General features: G+C 38.0%; 1 protein-coding gene across 3 annotated transcripts in view; it reads left to right on the top strand.

The window, feature by feature from the left end:
- Window positions 1-5,909: 5,909 nt before the first annotated feature.
- The window catches only part of rapgef4a (Rap guanine nucleotide exchange factor 4a), a 30,934-nt gene continuing 16,584 nt past the window's right edge, over window positions 5,910-20,259 (top strand). The window contains exons 1-4 of one of the 3 annotated variants that reach the window (XM_063888633.1): window positions 5,910-6,080; window positions 9,247-9,389; window positions 9,481-9,569; window positions 10,084-10,230. In XM_063888633.1, the coding sequence (XP_063744703.1) occupies window positions 6,013-6,080; window positions 9,247-9,389; window positions 9,481-9,569; window positions 10,084-10,230 (447 nt within the window). In that variant the 5' untranslated portion in view covers window positions 5,910-6,012. Of the gene's footprint in view, window positions 6,081-9,246; window positions 9,390-9,480; window positions 9,570-10,083; window positions 10,231-11,485; window positions 11,640-16,552; window positions 16,704-20,259 lie in introns of those variants that run through there. The other 2 variants (XM_063888634.1, XM_063888635.1) reach the window with 2 other exon arrangements.

The following is a 20,259-nucleotide window of genomic DNA, read 5'->3' on the forward strand; positions in this document are numbered from 1 at the left end:
TTACAATTCTTGAATACAACATCTTACTTAAGTGAAAGTGAGAAAGTATTGTCATCAAAATATAGTTAAAGTACCACAAGTTAACTACTCATTTACAGATTGGCTCATTTCAGAATTATATATATTATATTTTTTGATTATTATTATTATTGATGCATTAATCTGTTTAGCGAAAATGTTAGATCCACTGTTTTGCAACTTGAATGTTTATTCCCATTGCAGCTTTATTTTTGATCAATCGTTAAAAATATATTGTTTTAGTCCAATTTACTGAAAATGCAATAACAAATAGCTGGATAACCCTTTAGGAATACATAAAACACTAAACTCTAGATGAAACAACGTTTTTTAATGCCTAATACACAGTGCCCCCAGACCCCTGGAGCCCTACATCAAAGGGTTTTGTTCCTCTGATTGATAGGCCTTTTTGCAGAAGACATTTTACATGTCATATAGGGGAAAGCACATTAGTAAATTATTCAATCAGTGATAGATGAACTTCATTTAGCCAGTCAGTTTCTTAGTACTGTGTGTGCTGCCTCACTATCACACCGGCTCTGTAGGACCATCATTTTCTTAGAAGTAAGCTATTTTATTAAGCCCTCATTGGGGAAATCCATTTGTTGGTTTACATGGTGTGTAATGTTTTTACAGTATATATTCCTGGGCTTAAAATGAAACTGTAAAATGTCCCCTGATTGTACTCTACCTAATGAGAGTTTGGAGGCAACAGGGTAGGCCAACATATACAATTCAAATCAGATTCAGAATACCTTTATTCATCCCGCTGAGGGGAAGTTTGCATTTGTTACAGCAAGAAGACAGCTTAATATTACCCAAGAAGCATACATAAAAAAAATATGGTGGGTTTCCACTGGAGGAAAACAATGATGCCCCAAGGCCCCATGACTGGTAAATCCAGCTGTGACTCAGCACACTGCCACAGGTACTGGCTGATAATGAGGATCCTTCTCTTAGGGGTGATCCTTTTTTAACCTAAATGTGGTTATGGCCTTGGCTTGGATGTGTATAGCTCAATTTAAGGGATGGAGTTTATTCTGGAAGAAATCTGAAAGATAGAAGTACTTTCAGGTCACAGTATTAGTATATTACAGTATTTCACACACAAAATGCGTGTCAAAGTGACTACATAATCCATGGATCAGGAAATGCAGGTTGGGTTTAACCTTATATTTCACTTCAATTTTAATGGGTCATTTTACAGAAAAATATCCTGCATGTAATTGCTATGGTTGTTCACATTATCTTTGGACGTTTTCTATTTAATTGTTTTTTACACATTAAAATCAAAATTAATTTAGCTGAAAATATGTTCTCAAGTGATTTCACAAAACCTATGCTTTGTTGGATTACACTTAAAAGCTTTCTATATATAGTTTTTTTCTTAAGTCATGTTAAAAACCAGGTCACATCTCCAAAGAGTAATGTGCAAGTTAGGTCATATTTTGCAGAACCGACATTTCATATGCACCTAGTTGATTCAGGAAATAAAGAGATGATGTTTTCATTGAGATCGGCTGCAACGATACTGAATGAAAGTGTAGTCAGGTTTCCTCTGTATCTGAGAACCTACATTGCAAAAATATCATCCAATCAGAAAGACCTAGGAAATAGAAGCCAGAGCATGTGGTAGAATATTTCCTCTGATCTCAAATGAATATTTGAATATTTTTTTACAAAATGAAAAATCTGCATCATTGTTTATTTCCAAATGTAATAACAAGTATCAGGTCATTATTATCTTTTTGAAACTTTATAGCTTAACATTTTTTACAAAATGTAAACATGTAGCTTATGTATGATTACATCTTTATACATCTTGAACCTACACACTTTTGTAACTTGTTACAAAAATCAGGAGATGATTATGTAACAATATGCAAAGAAGGATGTAATTATTTATAAATATGAACCAGGCTGCAGCAGGAGGCCTATAAGCAGATGGTGATCTATTTAGAAGACATGACCGTTTCTTCAGTTGCCTAAAGTGTAAACCCATTTACATTTTTAATCCTACAAAAGATGAAATATTAAACTCTCAACACTGAGAGTTTCCTTCCAGGGAGCATTACCATTTGTGTTTGATTATTAGATGAATGAATTATGAGCACATTATGAAAATAGTGCCTATTTTGAGCTATTGCAGCCCATCATATCAAAGTTGTAGATTAATGTTTAAAACATTCAGGCAGACGTCTCTGGAAAAGGTCCAGTCCTCAGGCATTTCCTCTGCAGTTATCAGCCCTCACATTCCATTTAAGACTTTGTTATCTGATGAATGAGGTTTTATATAGCTTAGTATAACCACTCACATGAACATTATGGCTTTCCTATGGGTTCTGTATGTGTTTTATGTAAATCCATTTACATTTGGCTCAAGGGACTTGAGCTCACAGACTGGGAGTGGGAAATATGAAATGTTTAATGATGGATCACATCATTAAACGGTTTTTCCTTTGACTCTGGAATGTGTACTTTTCTCTTTTAGGTGAGACCTATGTCCTCTCCAACAAGTTATACATCTCAAAATGTGCATATAACACGAGGTAACACGTATTTTACACTTACTTATAAGAGTTCAGCAGTAATCAATGTCTTTTTTAAATGCTCATCTGGATGTGAAATGATGCTGTGTGTGCACATAAGGGTTGCATGTGTCTGTGTGTTTACCATTTCTAGCTTGCTTGATCATCTCCTAGCAACTGTGGGTCTGAAAAGCCATATATACACAGTCAGTGGGCTTTCTCCTAGGGGTAAGATGGCACGCCAAAGCCAGGCCAGCGATCTCTATAGCAACCCTTCAAACAACATCGAAGTCAAGCCGAATGAAAACGTGAGCAGGTGAAGTGCCGGTCAGAGTAGGCAGTGGAATCTTTGACACAACGTCTCAAACTCAATCACACCAGCTACAACTAACCAAACCACCCTGTCTCTATGAGGCCATTGTTCCTTCTTACTGAAGAGGTTTTAAATGTTAAATATTCCCACCGTCAGCTGGGTGCTTTTAAATATGGGAAGCTACAGGATTGTTTGCACACCTACTTGCAACGGCAATAAGAGCAATAAATTGTAGTGGTTTGGGAGCCATTAGATTACCAGAAGTAGGGACAAAGGCACAGCGGCAAAGCACTGCAGTGCATTTTGACAGTTTACTCATTGTTATGTGTTGCTGTGTTGCTGCTGTGAGCTCATGGTATGCAGTGTAACTGGAATGTGTGTTTTGTGTTATGCATGCCCTGGCCTGAGCTCAGTCCTGCATCCTCACTATTTATCTTAGTAAGAGAGGGGGAGACGAGATGGAAAGGATAAATGCTAATCTTTCAGATAGAAAAAGATGAAGGTGCAACTTCAAAATGTGTTTGTGTGTTTTACTGGAACAGTTATTTAAAAATTGACCTTAAGTTAACATATTTTGTCAAAAAACAAAAACAAAATTCTCTGCATGCTCAGGACAGGCTATCCACTCAGACAATGAGAATGTATCTCATGTGTGATCAGTGTGACTCTTTATCAAAACTATGTCTAAAATTCAAAACATTTTTGGGAGTGCACACAGAGTTGTTAACATTTTTGCTAATACTATGTAAATGGAATATTTCAGAGTCAGAGTTACATTTCCAAACAGTCTTGTAAATCAAGTCAGTGCAGCATGATTCTGTTTTTTAACTCTGAATATTGAGTTGAATTCACATAGATGATCCTGTTCTTTTTATCTTAAACAGAAACAATGCTTCCATCTACTGGCAGATAAAAGTACAGGAAAAACTGATATATTTCATCTTCATGCTCATACCCATGAAAAAAAAGCAATGATTATGTACGTTCCATCAAAATCATGGAAAGAGCAGTATCGTACTGTACATTTCATCACACCATTTAAAACGTCTCAAGCCTTTCAATAGGTGCATGCACTTTGCATTTTCTTTTGTGGTTTGTAAACATCTGCCTCTCAAACTGCTGACAACAACTTTGTAAAGATGGCACTCACCACCACTCACGTGGAGTCTTAAGTTCCTGTAAAGTAAACTTACACTACACAGCAATTATTGTTCATGTCAATATTTAATACTGAGTTTTGTGTCTCAAGTATTGCAAAAGTCAAGAACATAAATAAAGACGAAGATGTGAATGCATGTGATTTTACTTGTAATTCAAATAATCAAAAACAAAACAAAAACAAACAAATTACTGATAGATAGACAGACAGACAGACAGACAGACAGACAGACAGACAGACAGACAGACAGACAGACAGACAGACAGACAGACAGACAGACAGACAGACAGACAGACAGACAGACAGACAGACAGACAGACAGACAGATAGATATTTTGAAAACTCAGCTGTTAGTTTAAAGAGATGCAAAATAAACAAGCATTTAAAACAGTTTTCTTCACACTTTTGTCAGCACAGAAGGCATTGTGGAGCTCAACCTCTTTGTCGTGTTACTTCTGTCTCTGTAGCAGTTTGTTGCCAAGGGAACTGAGGGAGCTCAATGACCCTTTCATTACGGGGACGCTTATTACAAAGCATCATTTTCTCAGGGCCATTATGAACATGTTCCTACTTTGAAAGAAGACGTGTCTACATAGGATATAGGAGATATTCCCGATTAACTATCATGTGGGTGCCCATGATGATCATGTGTGTTATTCTATAAGGTCACCCATTTGCATTTCCATCATGCTAGAGCCCTCTGTGCAAAAGTGCCTTATCGTGCTGACTGGCCACTTTAGAACATGTACCCATGTCCTCCATCTGCAGCCAATCTTTTCATGGTGAATGTATGCAACATGAGAATGTCACCCACTATTACATGGTTGCTTCAATGAGAAAAAAACATTTCACAGTCACGTTTTGAACATCAGTGATCTGTGGGAGGGAGAAGATTAAAGACAGTATGAGCAGCAATGTGTGCCACATTTCACACATTTGAAAACTGTTAAAACCATTGTTATTCTTTTACAGATTGTGTTGTATTAGATATCTAACAGGACAACTTCACATCAGGGTTGGGCACTCTAACTCACAAATACCATTTAATTCACACCACTATATTAACATATTCCACCCAAACATAATTAAGTTGTCTGATTATAAGGAAAACATAGCTAAACTGCAACCTCCAAAACAACACTGAAGTGGAATAAAACCTGAACAACATGAAAGCATGATTTATTGTTAGCTGGCAACTGATTGCATAATGTAAGTTAAATTGAAAAATATAAACAATTTAGCTCATATAATACTTTCTTGGTAAATGGCACAGTGCTTTATAAATGCACCCATAAAATGCTTTTTGCAAGTAGCATGAACTTGGCATGAACTTGTTTGTAAATTACCACTGTGATGATTAAAATCAAAACAATAAACTGTAATCAAATAATCAGCTCTGAGAAGGTTGTGTGTGAAAAGCTAATTGGTATGAAAACATACAGCCAAGACGAGGACTAAAAAAGTGGCCAGTACTAAGTGATGCAAGGGTTTCAAATATTAATATGAAGTTTTTGACGTGTTCTAACAAATGCAATGCATTGTAAAAAGCAGAAGAAATGTTTGCAGGGGTGAACATGTATTTTTATTATACATAAAATGTTGGACTAATCAATATAAATGTATAAAAGTCATAAAAATGTGTTCTGGTTTCTCTGCTGGTCCTCTTTGATCCAGTATCTGCAGCAGTGTGTTTGTAATTGTTTCTTTGAAGGCTGAATAAAATTAACTCCTTTTTTTCCAGCTTAGCAAAGTAAGTCACGTTTTTCTCAAAAGAAACTAAACATCATCACTCAATGGCTTCACATGTAACACAGCTAAACCCTCTAATGTGTTTCCTGTTGGTGCTGCTCCCAGGCAGGTGGAGTGATCAGCAGCAGCAGCAGCAGCAGCAGATCCGGGGACACCAGCACACCGACTGTCAGCAGGGAATGAGTGAAGGCACATGAGGTGTTTTAGTCCAGCCCTCTCTACCTTGACAGCAGCAGGATTCGAAGATGGTAGCAGCACACACTTCTTCACATTCGTCGGAATCTGCCGAGTGGATTATTTGTCTGGATAAAAGGTATTTAAACATGTCACTGCTGCTCGATTCAAGCCACTGTGCAAGGGACGATTGATGGAATATTAACGCGATTGTGATTGTCCAGCAGAGCTTCGGCGCTTTGTTTTAAGAGCTAAGTTAAGGAGCTTTCAGGAGCTAAGATTTTGACTTTGTAGTTTTAATTTCCCAACGGAATTAAGATTTAATACTCCTGAGATTGAATTAGGCATTCTTGAAAGGCCATGTCAGCATATAGTGTTCCTGCGTTTTTTAGGACACCAGTTAATTTGGGCTGCAAAACCATGTTGCTTAACAAACTAAATGACCGCTGTTAAGCGAGGATCACGACTGTAATGAACAAGGCTACTACTTTAGGCATGCGTTGTTTTTAAAGATTTTTTTTTTAGTTACCACTGACTACATTAACTACTGACTGTTAAGATACCCTCCAGCTGTTGCAGTTACTGTCTTACTTTGATTTTCGCATGCCTAATTTTCTTTAACAAGAGCATGTACACATTTTAAAAATAAATGTAAAATACAAAGCGTTTTTTTTAGCATTATTTCATGTAATGCTAAGATCATATATGATCTTTATAAAATGCAGAGAAGGAGCCAAATTGACTGCTTGAATAATGTGCCTGATAAATTGGCATCACATGTTTAATACAGACTAGCACAACAGCCCTACAGATTTATTGTTTTTTATATATCACAAGATTAATTTGGGATTACAATTATTGTCAGTAATTCATTAAAATATTTTGCATGCCATGTGGATAGCTCAGACCTTAACAGAGTATTTTGAGGTGCCTTAGCTTTAGACTGAATTTTGCCCTTAATCACTGCAGAACACTCAACCAGCAGGTGAAGCTACTACACGAACACCTGCCAGGGGAGATATAAAACCACCCAGCAGCTGCAAGGGACTGCTTTGTAAAAAGGGCATCTTATTTACAAAGCCTGATTTTGAAAGCTATAAAAAACATACTTGGGTTGTCTTTCACATATTTATGAATCATCACCATTTTGCATCACTCCTGACATAGGCAATGTTGCACAACTATAATGTACATGTCTATCATCTCCAGCAGGGTCTTTGGGTACATGATATGCACATTAATTAATTTAAGTCGATTCAAGATTGCTTTATTTCTCTCTGGGGAAATTTGTTTTAGACATAAAGTCTGCAGCATAAAAATAAAAAAAACAAAGAATGATGCAAGACATAAAGTGCATGACAACAGACAACTGCCAACATACACAACAACACACCCTCCTTATATCTTGGGTTTAAGGCATTGCACTACCTGTTGGTTGCAGCTCAGGTGTAAATGGACCAGAAAGCTGCTGTGAGGAACAAAAGGTCCAAAGTTCATCAGCTTTGAACAGCAAGGTGACGCAGTGTTCCAGATGTGTTTACACAGTAACATCCTCTGCTTAGTTCTAGGAGATGCCTTTGTTGCTCGACTCAAACATTCTAGTATGATTCTCCTTTTCCAAGCAAATACCTGTAGCAAATATGCTTCACTTTATTGTTCTGATTCAAATTTTAAAACCCACGTCAGATGATAAAATCTATATTTCCATGCATATTTTTACGGCACAATAAAAACTTATTGGACGATGTACAAGTGAGCACATAAACCACAGCCATATCGTTAATATTGCCACCGTTGCCACTATTTTTTTAACTCTCTTAACTTTGCAGTCTCACGTTCTGTAACTGCACCGTAGATGAGAAACAGTTGCTACTCTAGGTTAAGCACTGTTAGCAGTGTTAATACTGCAACAAGCTGCCTCATGATGAAAACATTCTGTCCTCACTGAAACTCTAAATCTGCACTTTTTGATTTTGTTTTGACTTGGTTGGTTTCCAAGTCACCTTGGCTTTGAAACTCGGACTCCCACACATCTCTCTGTTGCCTCCCTGTGTAGCAGCGTGTTTGATAAAGTACGCAGTGCTGATATAATGCAGGGTAGGCTTACTCAGTAAATGCTATGGGAGTGGACCAGGTGTGATCATTCAGTCCCATCACGATGAGCAAAGTGAAGAGATAAGGTTGCCAGGGAATACGTGGTAGGAGAAAACACTTACTGTACTGTGAATAATATAGAGCTACATAAAGTCAGATGATTGTTGAAGGAATGAATTAAGCAAAGTGTTCGTTTTGATGCAGTCTGATTTATTTTTTAAAGGATGGCTTCAAAGGTGATGTAAGCTACAGTACAACCACCCACATGTTACATCAGAGGCTCTATATTCATTGTAACAAATTTGGGGCAGTGTAATCCAGGCAACAGAGGAGTGAGAGGGATAAAACACACACCGACTCATCTGTTGTGATGTGAGCTGCATTTCTTTCAAAAACAATGTATAGAGTTACTGTACCCAATTTTATACTTATGTAAAAAGTCTCTTTTTGCATGATGCACCTAAAACAAATGGTCAGTGGGCAGCAGTGGGAGGGGGAGCCAGTTTGAGTAAAGACTAAAGGAGTTTTCTTCAATAACACTTTCAAAGCTCTTTGTGACTATGCATAGGGAACTCTTGACTTTTAATGTTGAGCCTTTAACACTGTAAGCTCTTATCTCAACCTAACGCAGTTCGGAATGACCTATTCTGATCTGGGATCTCATTTGCCGTTACGTACACAACAGGAAAAGTTGAAGAGGCATGTGAGTCTTTGGTGACATTATCATTTTACATTTGATTTCAACAAGATTAGCGATTTTCAGTTTTGGACATATCTAACTGGTGAGGGTAGAACAGGAAATTACTTTTCTTGACTAAACGTTCTGCAATACAGATTTGTGAGATATTAAAGCCTAGCCTAACGGAGATTGCCTTTACCATTCTTCGTGTTTCTTGTTTCACTGTGCAACAACACACATTTCTTCGTTATCTAATTTCACGAAGACCCCAAGAGAGTGCAGGTGTGAATTCTGACCTTTTTTTCTTTACCTCTTTCTTATACGAATGTTTGTATAAGTTAGATAATAGCAGCTGTAACATGAAACCAGAATATAAATAGGTGTCACCTCCTTTCTGCAGAGATTCAGATGTTTTCAGAAACCAGGCCAACGTGCATTGACTGATGGTCCCTGCAGCCTATACAGGTACCGTACAGTACATGTACATATGTTTTAGCAGTTACCTGTATGGTGTTATTTTTTCTTTCTCCAGACCAGCAGAGCGCTCTGGGGAAGATGTTGACATAATTCTGGCACGTCTGAAAAATGTGAAGGCCTTCGAGAGATTTCACCCCAGTTTGCTGCAGCAGATTTGCCTGTGTGGATTCTATGTGTGCCTGGAGAAAGGCATCACCTGTAGGTTGAAAACAGCCTCTGAAACCATCATAATGTATATCTGGTAACAAAAACATGCTGATTTTATTTTATTAACTGCTGTGTTCATTAGTGTATCGCCAAGGAGACATTGGCACCAGCTGGTATGCGGTCATCTCTGGTTCACTGGATGTCAAAGTTTCAGAAACATCGAGTTATCAGGTACGACCGATACACATGTATCTTTTGTTTATGGTTCTTGTTTTATGTATATGTATTTTGGTGTGGTAAATTACTACACTTGGGCCAAAAACATCTTTTACATTTAACAATCTTTCAATTAAGTTTTCTATTATTTTGTCAGACACTTGAAATTCATTATCTAACCTCAAGCTTGTTTGGAGGGTGGGCTGTAAAGAGCATCCTGTTTATTTCAATACTTAATGTCTTTAATACTGCAGCTTAATCCACCTCAGCCCGGTTGTCTAGCTGCTGATTGGAGTAAATTCTCTGCACACTGGAGTGTTTCCATTTATCTAACACAAGTGTTCAGGTGATTGCCCGTAGCCTTTAAGAGTGATCTGATCAGCGCTCCTCAAGTGCTTCACACAAATGCCTTTTTTTTCAAACAGAAAGAGGACATTCAATTACATTTTCAAAGGCTTATTGTCTAGCTGTATATTGTATCTTAGTGAGGAATGATCCATGTGTAGCATTCTCTCTGTTTCTGTTACAGGATGCGGTTACTATATGCACGCTTGGCACCGGCACAGCATTTGGGGAGTCCATCCTGGATAACACCCCCCGGCATGCCACCATTGTCACAAGGGAATTCAGTGAGCTCCTACGCATCGAGCAGAGGGAGTTCAGGTCTCTGTGGGAGGTGAGTTCCTCTCTCTGCTCCATCTGTACTTGTATTGCCCTACATACATTCCCTTGCTACATTGCAGATTGTGACACATATCTGAGATTAACTCAAGGTAGAAGCTTTTATCAAGATCTAAATGGCTGCAATCAAAATATGTGCACGTTTGTTTCCCTGTTAGTTAAAGAACCTAGAGACATTAAAGTATACACAAGGTTTACTTCCAAGAATGAATTAAACCCTGGACTGATGTCAGCCTAGTCTCAGATTTCTCTATCTGTGCTGACTCCCCAACACTCTTTTTTTCTGTAATCAATTAAATATTAAAGGGGAAAAAATGACATAATAAAAGAGGAATCATTTAAATAAAATCACTTAACAGGTTAAATATGGCATTTTGTTTCTTACATTTTTTACAACAAATGTGATTCTATTTTTAAGGTAATTGATTGCAGGATGGCTAATCATCCTTTATGTTCTTACATACTGAGGGGGCTGCTGTAAGCCGTGGAACAGCCACCTGTCTTGATGCCTGATCATGTTGAATGTGAAAACCATGACGAATGGAGCTAAGCACAAGCCAAAGCGTAGGTGGTGTAAAGGCAAGATGCCTTGATGATTAGGAGAGGTTCAATCCTGAATAATTGTTGTCCCCCTCTGGAGGAATAGTGTGAGATTCACATTTTTATTACTTTAATTGTCTGATACCATGTATGTGTAAGCATTTGACAAAATACCAGTTTTATCAGTGTTTACAAGGTTTACGCTGTCTGACCACTAGATGGAGGTGAAGTGCTGAGGAGAATCATTCTGACTCAATGTTTACTGCTGTCTTTATTATACACACTAATTCAGTCACATGTATGTATTACACAGATCAATTATTTGGATAACATAAACAACAAGTATATCTCCCACATATTACCTGAGCCTAATACAGTGTGCACATTCTCTGTTATTTGCTTAAAAATATACCTTATTTATTATAATTGTTGATGCTTTAATGTGTTCACTTTAATGTTGCAGCTGGTGAAATGAAATTGGTCAGGACAGAAATGGTATGAAATTAATAATATTAAAAGTCCAGATTCATTTTGATTCATTTGAGTTATTGGTTATGGTTGGTCACGGCACACCACTCCTCTCTTGCGTGTGAGTTGTTAGGCTTCACGCTGTGTAGCGACCCCTCTCCTCTCTCAGCCCCCCTCTGCTGGAGCCACTGCACTGGGCTGGTTCCCTGACAGAGACAGCCCATTTCCTCTGGGACTGAAGGGCATGAGTGGCTGTTAGATTATCATTGTGTCAGTGCACTGGCCAGCAGCAGTTTGACCGGATACTTACCCTGTCTAGATGTATGCTGAGGATCACGTGGAAATACTCCTGTGCTACACTTTCCACCTCTGCCCTGAGGCCACCTCTCCAGTAAGGTGTGTTTCAGATGAGACTTTATTGCTTCTGCTTTTGCCTGCCCATACTGTTGTTTATTGACCTTACATCTCCCTGGTCTTGGTTGTTTTGTGATGTACTGAGCGCTGTGATATTACTATAATAAGATGTAGTTTTGGCACTGAGTGTTTCCCAGATATCTTGGGAGGGTTTTTCTTTTGAAAGTAAATGTTGGGTTTGCACTTTATTTCCAGAATGTAAGTAGGAAGAATGAATAACCCTTTTTTGAGTCTCACATTTCCACCTTGTGTCAGCTTTACCAGCTCTATTGCCTAGTGGCGATATTACATTTTTGTTGGAGAGTATTTCCTTCCTGACAATGTTATCAGACCACCACTGTATCATGTCATTGTCCCCCACCACTCTTTTGGTTGTTACTTCATTGGATGTTTGTTCAGAGATAAGCATTGTATAATAATTTTCACATTCATCTGCTGGAGGTGTAAAAGTTTGTCTGAGCTCACCTTTAATCTGAGTTTAAAATGTGTATGTATAATCAAGATTCTGTGACATCACAACTCAATATGCATCTTATATGCAAGTGTGAGATTTTCACGTTAGTTTTATAATTCCTGTAAGCCTGGTTCTCTAAATACACTTTTTATTCACTGTATCAGTCCTAAGTAGTGTTTCCAGAAGTACTTCACCATAAGACATGAACTATTTACAGCGTCAACGTCAATACATGGATCTTCTGTTGGTATAAGTGCTGAGCTGGCTTTGCTTCGCAAGTCGGCCAAGCTGTGACTGAAGGGCTATCGAATCAACATTCACATAATCAGCTCGCTGACACGTAATCGTTAAAATAGCCCCAAGAATTTTACAATTTGTTGTTGGTACAACAGTTTCACCAAATGATTCTTCCCTCCACTGTTGCTCGTTTATTCCTCCCAGTATTGCTGCAATGCAGAACAATTGCTAATGTAGTATCTTGTTACTGATGGCATCAGACATTAGACTTTATCTGTCAGTTCTCAAACTGGCTCCAACTTCCAACTTCCAGTCTTAATTGAAGTTGATCTACATCAAACGTGGTTTATTATGTCTCAGCTCCGGCAACAGCAGTTTTTCTTTCTATCCATTCCAGAGTCAAAGGTCAAGATCACTGTGACCCTAGAGCAGGGGTATCCAAACTTTTTTCCCAGAGGGCCACATACAGAAAAATACATGGAGAGCTGGGCCACTTATAGAGGTGAATATTGCCTCATAAGTTAAGTTATAAGTTAGCAAAACAAATCAAATGTAGGTGAATAATGCACGATACTTTCAAATGGTTTAAGGAAATGCTGCCTACATCCCAGCTCTCTTCAGGGTTTCATTTATTTTGTTGGCAGCTCATTCCTTAAAACAGAAGCCTCAGATTGTTTATAATAAGAGTAAATATGAAGGTTCAATTTCAAGCTTGTTATAGAAATAAGTTATTGAGTTTTTTTTTATCAACTAAGATTTGTTAGAAAACGTTTTAAATTCTAAATGACTAATTTATTTGAAAATTGGGCTCATTCATATATTTTAACATAGTTATTTGAGAATTACAATATAAGACAAGCAAAAGTTTAATTTGTGGGCCATATTGCATTATACTTTAGAATTTGCTGAGGGCGATTCAAATGGCCTGCAGGCCGCATTGTGCCCCCGGGCCGTAGTTTGGACACCCCTGCCCTAGAGCATTTCTTTTGCTGCTATAGTCTCATTTTATGGCAATTATTTAACACCATAACTCAGAAACAGAATGAGAAATGTGCTTACCTTTTTTATACTCCTTTTATATTTGTTAAATGATAAAGTCTGCAATACATAAAAGTCTGGACTGACATGGATGTAAACTGCAACTTCACTATTGTCAAAGCTCAAAAACATGTCTTTAGTGTCCTGAAACAAAGTTAAACACCCCCTCTTCTTCCTCCTGCTCCTCCTACACAGATCTATCCTTCTGTGGTTGAGCTCTCTTACAATCTTATGCCCGAGTGAGCACAGCATTGCCATAATGAACCAATGGATAATATTATTTATTCATGAATGTTCATGTCAATTATTCACCGTATATCCTTCTTTTTTTCCCCCAAATATTTTTTGATTTGTTTGAATGTATCTGGCATGTGAGTATAGTGCATGCCAGTGCATGTATTAGTCTCTATGGTTACCTCTCATGCATGCAATGATCATTTATTTTCTTATGCTGCTGACTGCTACAACCCTGGGAGCAGGCAGCCGCGTGCTGTTTGTTTAACAGAGCAGACATGAGCCGAGCTCAGCACACACAGGCACGCTGACCCAAGCATAGATGGCCTCATCATCAATTTGTTCTTCCCTTTGTCTCCTGCTTCCGATGGACACCGGGATTGAACACTCACAATTGTGATTTTTGTTTATAAGAGAGCTCACGTACAGTCACGTCAGCCTGCACGTGGCCTGAGTACCGCTTTTATCATCTTTTACTGTTTTCTGGAAGCTCTAATATTTTAGATTAGATGATTACACATTGATTTTATTACACATCATTGGGGGACAGTTTTAAAACCCTGCGCCTGCTTAGAGCTACATTGAGTAATAGATGCTTACAGTTGTATGTATTTTGCATGTGTGTGTTTAGGCTCGGAGCGTATCTGTTGGGTGCTGAGCAGAGAGTGGTAGGGGGGGTTGTTGTGTCATCGGTCCATAGAAGAAGAAGCCCAGTGGGCAGCCAGTGGAGAGGCTGATGAACAGGAAGTGGCAGGGACACAGCGTGCCCTCTGGTGTCTGAGGATTGGGTAGAGGGGGGTTGTAAAATGCAGCCACATGGATCCTCCAGGGGTTCAGCATATAAGTAGTACTCCTCATTTAAGGCCTCCGTGTGCACAGCAGATAAGTGTAGGAAAGAGTAGGAAGATTATATCATAACATTTCCGTTTTTTTATTTCCATATCTCTGCTCATAGAGCTGTTAGAGCATCAAAAGCCCTTTACACGAACAACCTGAAAAATAAAACATTTCAACTTCAACTGGCCATGCTGATTTCTATTATCGATATTTGATTCTTAATTCAGTCCATAAAGTGACATGAAATTATAATCAAAGAAATACAACAGTTCGAGTTACATTAACAATAAACATACAATATACCACGTGTCCATAATAAATATAATGCTGAGCATGAAGTCATTCAGCTGCCACACAAACTAGATTTCTCTCGGATTTATCAGCCATATAACCGCTGTGTTTATGCGTTTAAACATTTAACAAATACTTTTGTCTTTTCGCTTAGTTGATCTGTTTATTCAAGTTAAACCACAGCATGCAGGAGCAGTCTAAACTGAATTCAAACCAAAAAAGAAAAAAATCCATCATAAAATGTCAAATCAAATTTGTTGCTGTGAGTAAAGGCGGAAAATGTAATATGTTCTTTCTGCAGTGCTTTATCCCTTTTTTAAATTGACATCCAGAATACATTTTGCAAAATTGCCGTGTCTTTATTGTGTTCCTGTTCAATACAACCCTTTATTCCATCAAATTCAGGATGACCGAAATAAGACATTATTTCCCAGTACATGCTGTTTACTGTCAGGAGTGTAAAGCCACAGGAAGTCAGATTTAACATGACATGATTTAATGACGTACATCAATCTACAGTATATCTGGACTCTTGACTCAAAATGTGTGAGACAGCTATCTACTTATGTTTCACTTTTTGATGTTTTCACCTTTTCCTAATAGGAAAAATGGAGGTTTCCCATAGATGAAGAAATAGTAAAAGATGTAAGTTAAATAAAAGCGTACACTGAGGTTCAATACTCTTGAAGGCATCAAACATGTAGGATAGCTAGTCACCTTTTTAGGTTTTACTTTTTTACAAAAGCCATAAACTGTGTTAAATTTGGTCTGATTTACCTATGGGCATGTTATGAGGCATCACTGACCATTACAACCTTTTCCAGCACTGACTTTCACAAACAAGCAGCATGGGGGGATGATGAAGCTGCCTGTGTGATTCATAAGTGTGATTTCTTATCAGTTTTACTCTCCAAAATATTTAAACATCTTTACTTCTAACATGTCCATTTGACCATAGGCTAGATATTATGTTTAGCATTTCGTAATATTGTTGTTTGTTCCTAGTTTTAATGGCTGCATTTCACCACATCTGGTGCAACATTGAGTAGTATTTTGTAAGAAATATGGGTATAAAGTTTCAGTAAACAATCTTGCCATCAAAAAAGATATTATAAGGTTTTGATGCTTTGATTCCTTTCTTGGTTGGAAATGCTCACGGAGTTTAATGCAGCTGTCTTGTTGCTTTTAAGAAGGTCAAAGATAAGACGCCATCTGGTCTGTGTCCTTGAGAGGAAGGAGATCAGTGATAGGAACAGGATACTGGACTCTCTTTAGAGCTGGATTGGATGCACAAAGGAAAATTCACACATTTAGCTAAATTCTGCCACTATGTTCAGAAAGAGACACGGTGAGAAAAAGAGAGGGGGGAGGGGGTTTGAAGAGAGAGAGAGAGCAAGAGAGGAAGAAAGAGACGGGGATATATATAAAGAGAGAGAGAGGGGCGAGAGAAATGGGGAGAATGAGAAAAAAGATGGATGATATCATGAAGTGTGGGGTTTTGAGTGAGGGGATAGAAGGGAAGAGAAAGAAAGAGAGCAAGAGGGAGGGAGGCATATAGTAGGGGGAGATAGAGTGGGAGAACAAGGGATAGAGAGGAAGGAAAAGAAAAAGGAGAGAAGAGAGAAAGAAAAACATGAGAACAATAGAGAGGGAGGGGGTGAGAGAGGAAAGAGAGGGGTCGGGAGAGTGAAAGATAGTAAGAGCAATAGAGAGGGAGGGGGAGAGAGGGAGAGATCCAGCATCTCCTGTGTGACTGGAGTTAAGTAATCACCTAGCAACTGCTGCTCAGTGTGTGTCAGGCTGGCGGGGCGGCTGCATCTCGATCACTGTGTTGTGACCCATGACTCTCAGAACTGGACTTACAGGAGTGTTTGTTGTCGGCCTGGATGAAGAGGAGGACATCCCAGTCATTGACAACAATAACAGGCTGCATGGGACGCTGGTAGCATCTTTAGGTAATCTTTGCTGAACTTTTTTGACGATCCAATGCATTTGTTGCACGAGAAACACCATTCAGTGAAAACAATGCTGGAGAGAAATGTGTACAGAAATGTTTTTGCTGGTGTTACTGACTGACTCAAAGGAAAGTCAGATATTGCAATCAAATGTCATCCTTGCTGGAAGTATGATTTGAATAAACTTTCTTTTGACATTCTTACTAAATGTTTCTGTTTGGGGAGAAAACAAAAAGATCGCAAGACAAATTCAACTTTTAGGAGGGGTTTTCCTCTTAAATGTTTCCCTTAAGTGGCCTTAAGTGTGACTGCTTTGAGAACAGTTTGCACTATGTCGGTTATGTAATCTGGGGTGAATTACTCAAAATACAGTAGTGCAGTCATGCACACAGATGCTCACAATGCAATAATGTGTTCAAGCATGAAAGACAGGAGGAGCCTGAAGTGCTCCGAGAGGACTTGGTTAAGATCTTCACTGATGTGTTGATATGACAAGAATAAGACTTTTCTGTGATGTTTGAAGAGTAACAACATATGCTTCAGATATATATATGGATTCACTCAGTGGTGATACGCTTTACAGTTACATATTTTACTTTTGAGAAGGATTAAGAGATATTTACTCCTGCTGCTGCAAAACAGTGAAGTCAGTGTTTGAGGGGCAGATAAGCATAAACTGTTGACCAAGCTTCACCGGAGGAATACGTCATGGCACTCTGTTTTTAAACACATTTGTATACCTAATTTTCATGTGAGGATAAAAGCTGTGTGGGGATGAACAATATATTTACCTTACCAATACAGTTGTTATGTTGACAGCAACATATCCAGAAAGTAATTTGAGTATGTTCAAAACATACTCTTTGGTATCACACTGAGGTCAAAACAGGCTCCATGTGTTGTTGTGTTGTGGATCCACTTTGAAAAATCATTTCAGTCTAAAATTGTAATAGGCTTCCTCTGCTACAAATGAGGAAATGTATGTTGTTGATGGATTGTATGTCAGGTTAAAAAATCCTCCAAAAGACTTTTTGTTGCCTTTGTGTGTCAAGGGACTTCTGTTTGAAGTCTTGGATGTGATGGGATTTAGATTTTCCACACGCCAGATCGAACACCCCCTTCTTTTTAAAAATTTGTATCACCTCTCAGTTGCATGGGGTAAATCCGCTTGAAGGAACAGATCATAATCTTGAGATGGAATCAGTTTAAGAACTTAATAATTTCTAAGAGACTGAATCGGACACTATGACTACTCGATTGTGCTTGCTTTTCGAATGTTGGAGTAATTGACCAAGTGGAACACGCCTCAAGGTGTATCCGTGCTTGCAATCCATGTGTGGAGTCAGAAACATCTGAACCACTTACACCAAAAGTGGATGTTCTGTTCAGAGGTGTGTGTGTTTGTGTGTTTGTGTCAGTGTAGCTTGTTTTTGCTTTATGACTTTTGACTGCCCATAAACGCTGATGTATAGTAACAACTTAGCCATCGTAAAAAGGCATTTACAGGTGTGGCTTTCCTCCACTACTGAAGATAATAGATGATAAAACATCTCTGTCAGTGTTAGGGTTATAAAGCAAGAGACTCCGAGGAAGTAGATGCACAATAAATCACATCCTATCGTTGATTCATTGAGACATGAAGTGTTGCCATGAATATTTGTGTTTCAAGGTAACATAGCTCATTTAATTCATTATAGAAAAGGCTTATAAACCTTTAAGTGTGGCCTTTTATCTATTAGTTATAACCTTTGTCACAATTGTAGTTTAACTGCAGGTCTCTCAACATGATGCTTAGTGCTTTTATATCCTTCAAGGATTCGTATTGATCATTTTACGTACTTTAGGGAATATATTTAGACATTTAGAAACAATAGACTTAACAACAACAGTTGCAAAGAGTGCTTCACAATTTGCAAATGAGGACAAGAAGAAGAGCTGATTATTCATATTATTTTAACAAGCTAATGACTATTTTCTCAATTACACATTTGGTGCATAAGAACTCAGAGAAGTAAAACCCTCAGTGATATCTCTAAATGTCTTATTTTTGACACACAACCAAACATTTTTTTAATTGACAGACAAGCTACATAGCCAAACTTTTGGCATACTGCTTGAAAAAAGACCTAAGGGATAAATCATTTATCACAAATATTGTTGATAGTTTTTCCGTTCTTCACTTAATAGATTAATGGTTTCTGTTCAATAGGATTTGCTTATATGCAGAAAAAAAATCTGACTTAATGGCAAGTTGGAGGTTGTTAGAGAAAGAAAATAATGTTGTGTCATTAGAGTCAGAGACATCCTGACTAACAAGATAAAAACTGAGTGCTTTTTACACACCTGACAATGGTCCTAAGCCTTGTCTAAAACAGCACCCCCACCCGGGTATTGGATCCTCAGGGAGAGGCTTTATTGTCTCAGAGGGGTTGAGTTCATTTGTTCTTGTGCAGGTCAGTTTAAGTGCCCCTCCCTAATCCTAAATCCTTTAATTGTCATCAAAGATACACAGATAGTTTTTTTGAGGCTTCAGTTTTGTCGATAAACGTGAAATATTAAAAACTGTTGTACATGTGCAAAAATACCCAACACAAAACATACAGTTTAACGACAGTGTGTTGTTAGTGTGCATGAATTTATATCTTTCAGTGTCTTCAGGAGTAGCAAAAAGTAGTGTGGTAAAAACACATATAATTGAGATGTTTCTGAACTGCTTCTTAATTGAAGGAAAAGCTTTGTGTCCCTTAAGGGATGCTAAAGTGATTGACTGAATTGAATTGAAAACATGACCTCTGAGAGTACATTACACAACTTGAACAAATGGAGCGGGCTTTTGTTCAGTCCTTTTGACCATGTGATTGCAAGGTATAGACAACTAAGCGGTCAGTAAGTGGTCCTCAATCAGCTTTTTTATCGACTCAGAACGTAGTTGCCCTGACACATAATCAGTTTCTGTTTGTCTTTTACCACAAATTAATCTTGAACCATCAGTCTACTTGTTTGAAATCAGATAGAAAATACAATTACCTCCTATTACAGGACATGCTAAATGTGGGAGGGCATGCTTTGACATGATCAAGTGTGTTTTTTTTTAGAGATGCAGATTGGAGTATATTCTGAATAAGAAAAGGCATTCAATGCAGAATTAAAAGCCATGTTAGATAATGTTAATAATAATGATTAAATGATTAACCTCTGTAAAATCAAGATATCTTTGGCATATTTCATGTATGCTAGACACTAACACAGCTTTTCAAATGCTGCTAGGGGGCCTTGAATGTAAAGACTTGAATGCTAAGGCAATGTATTGTTTATCGCTTATTTGCCACACTTTGATTGACCTCTTTGAAAACCAATGTCACGGACTGAAACATGACATTGAAGAGTGCATGGGATGCGTTATGTTGTTCATTACATAACATCTTTGAGTCTACAGGGCACAGTTATGGTGCATAAGGCACGTCTACATAATGCATGTTTGTTGTCATGCTCGCCGGCTCTCTGCAACCTGCAGGACATTAAAGCATCAAAACAAATATAAATAGAATAGATACAA

This window comes from Eleginops maclovinus, chromosome 7 (assembly GCF_036324505.1).
Source record: "Eleginops maclovinus isolate JMC-PN-2008 ecotype Puerto Natales chromosome 7, JC_Emac_rtc_rv5, whole genome shotgun sequence".
Classification (NCBI taxonomy): domain Eukaryota; kingdom Metazoa; phylum Chordata; class Actinopteri; order Perciformes; family Eleginopidae; genus Eleginops; species Eleginops maclovinus.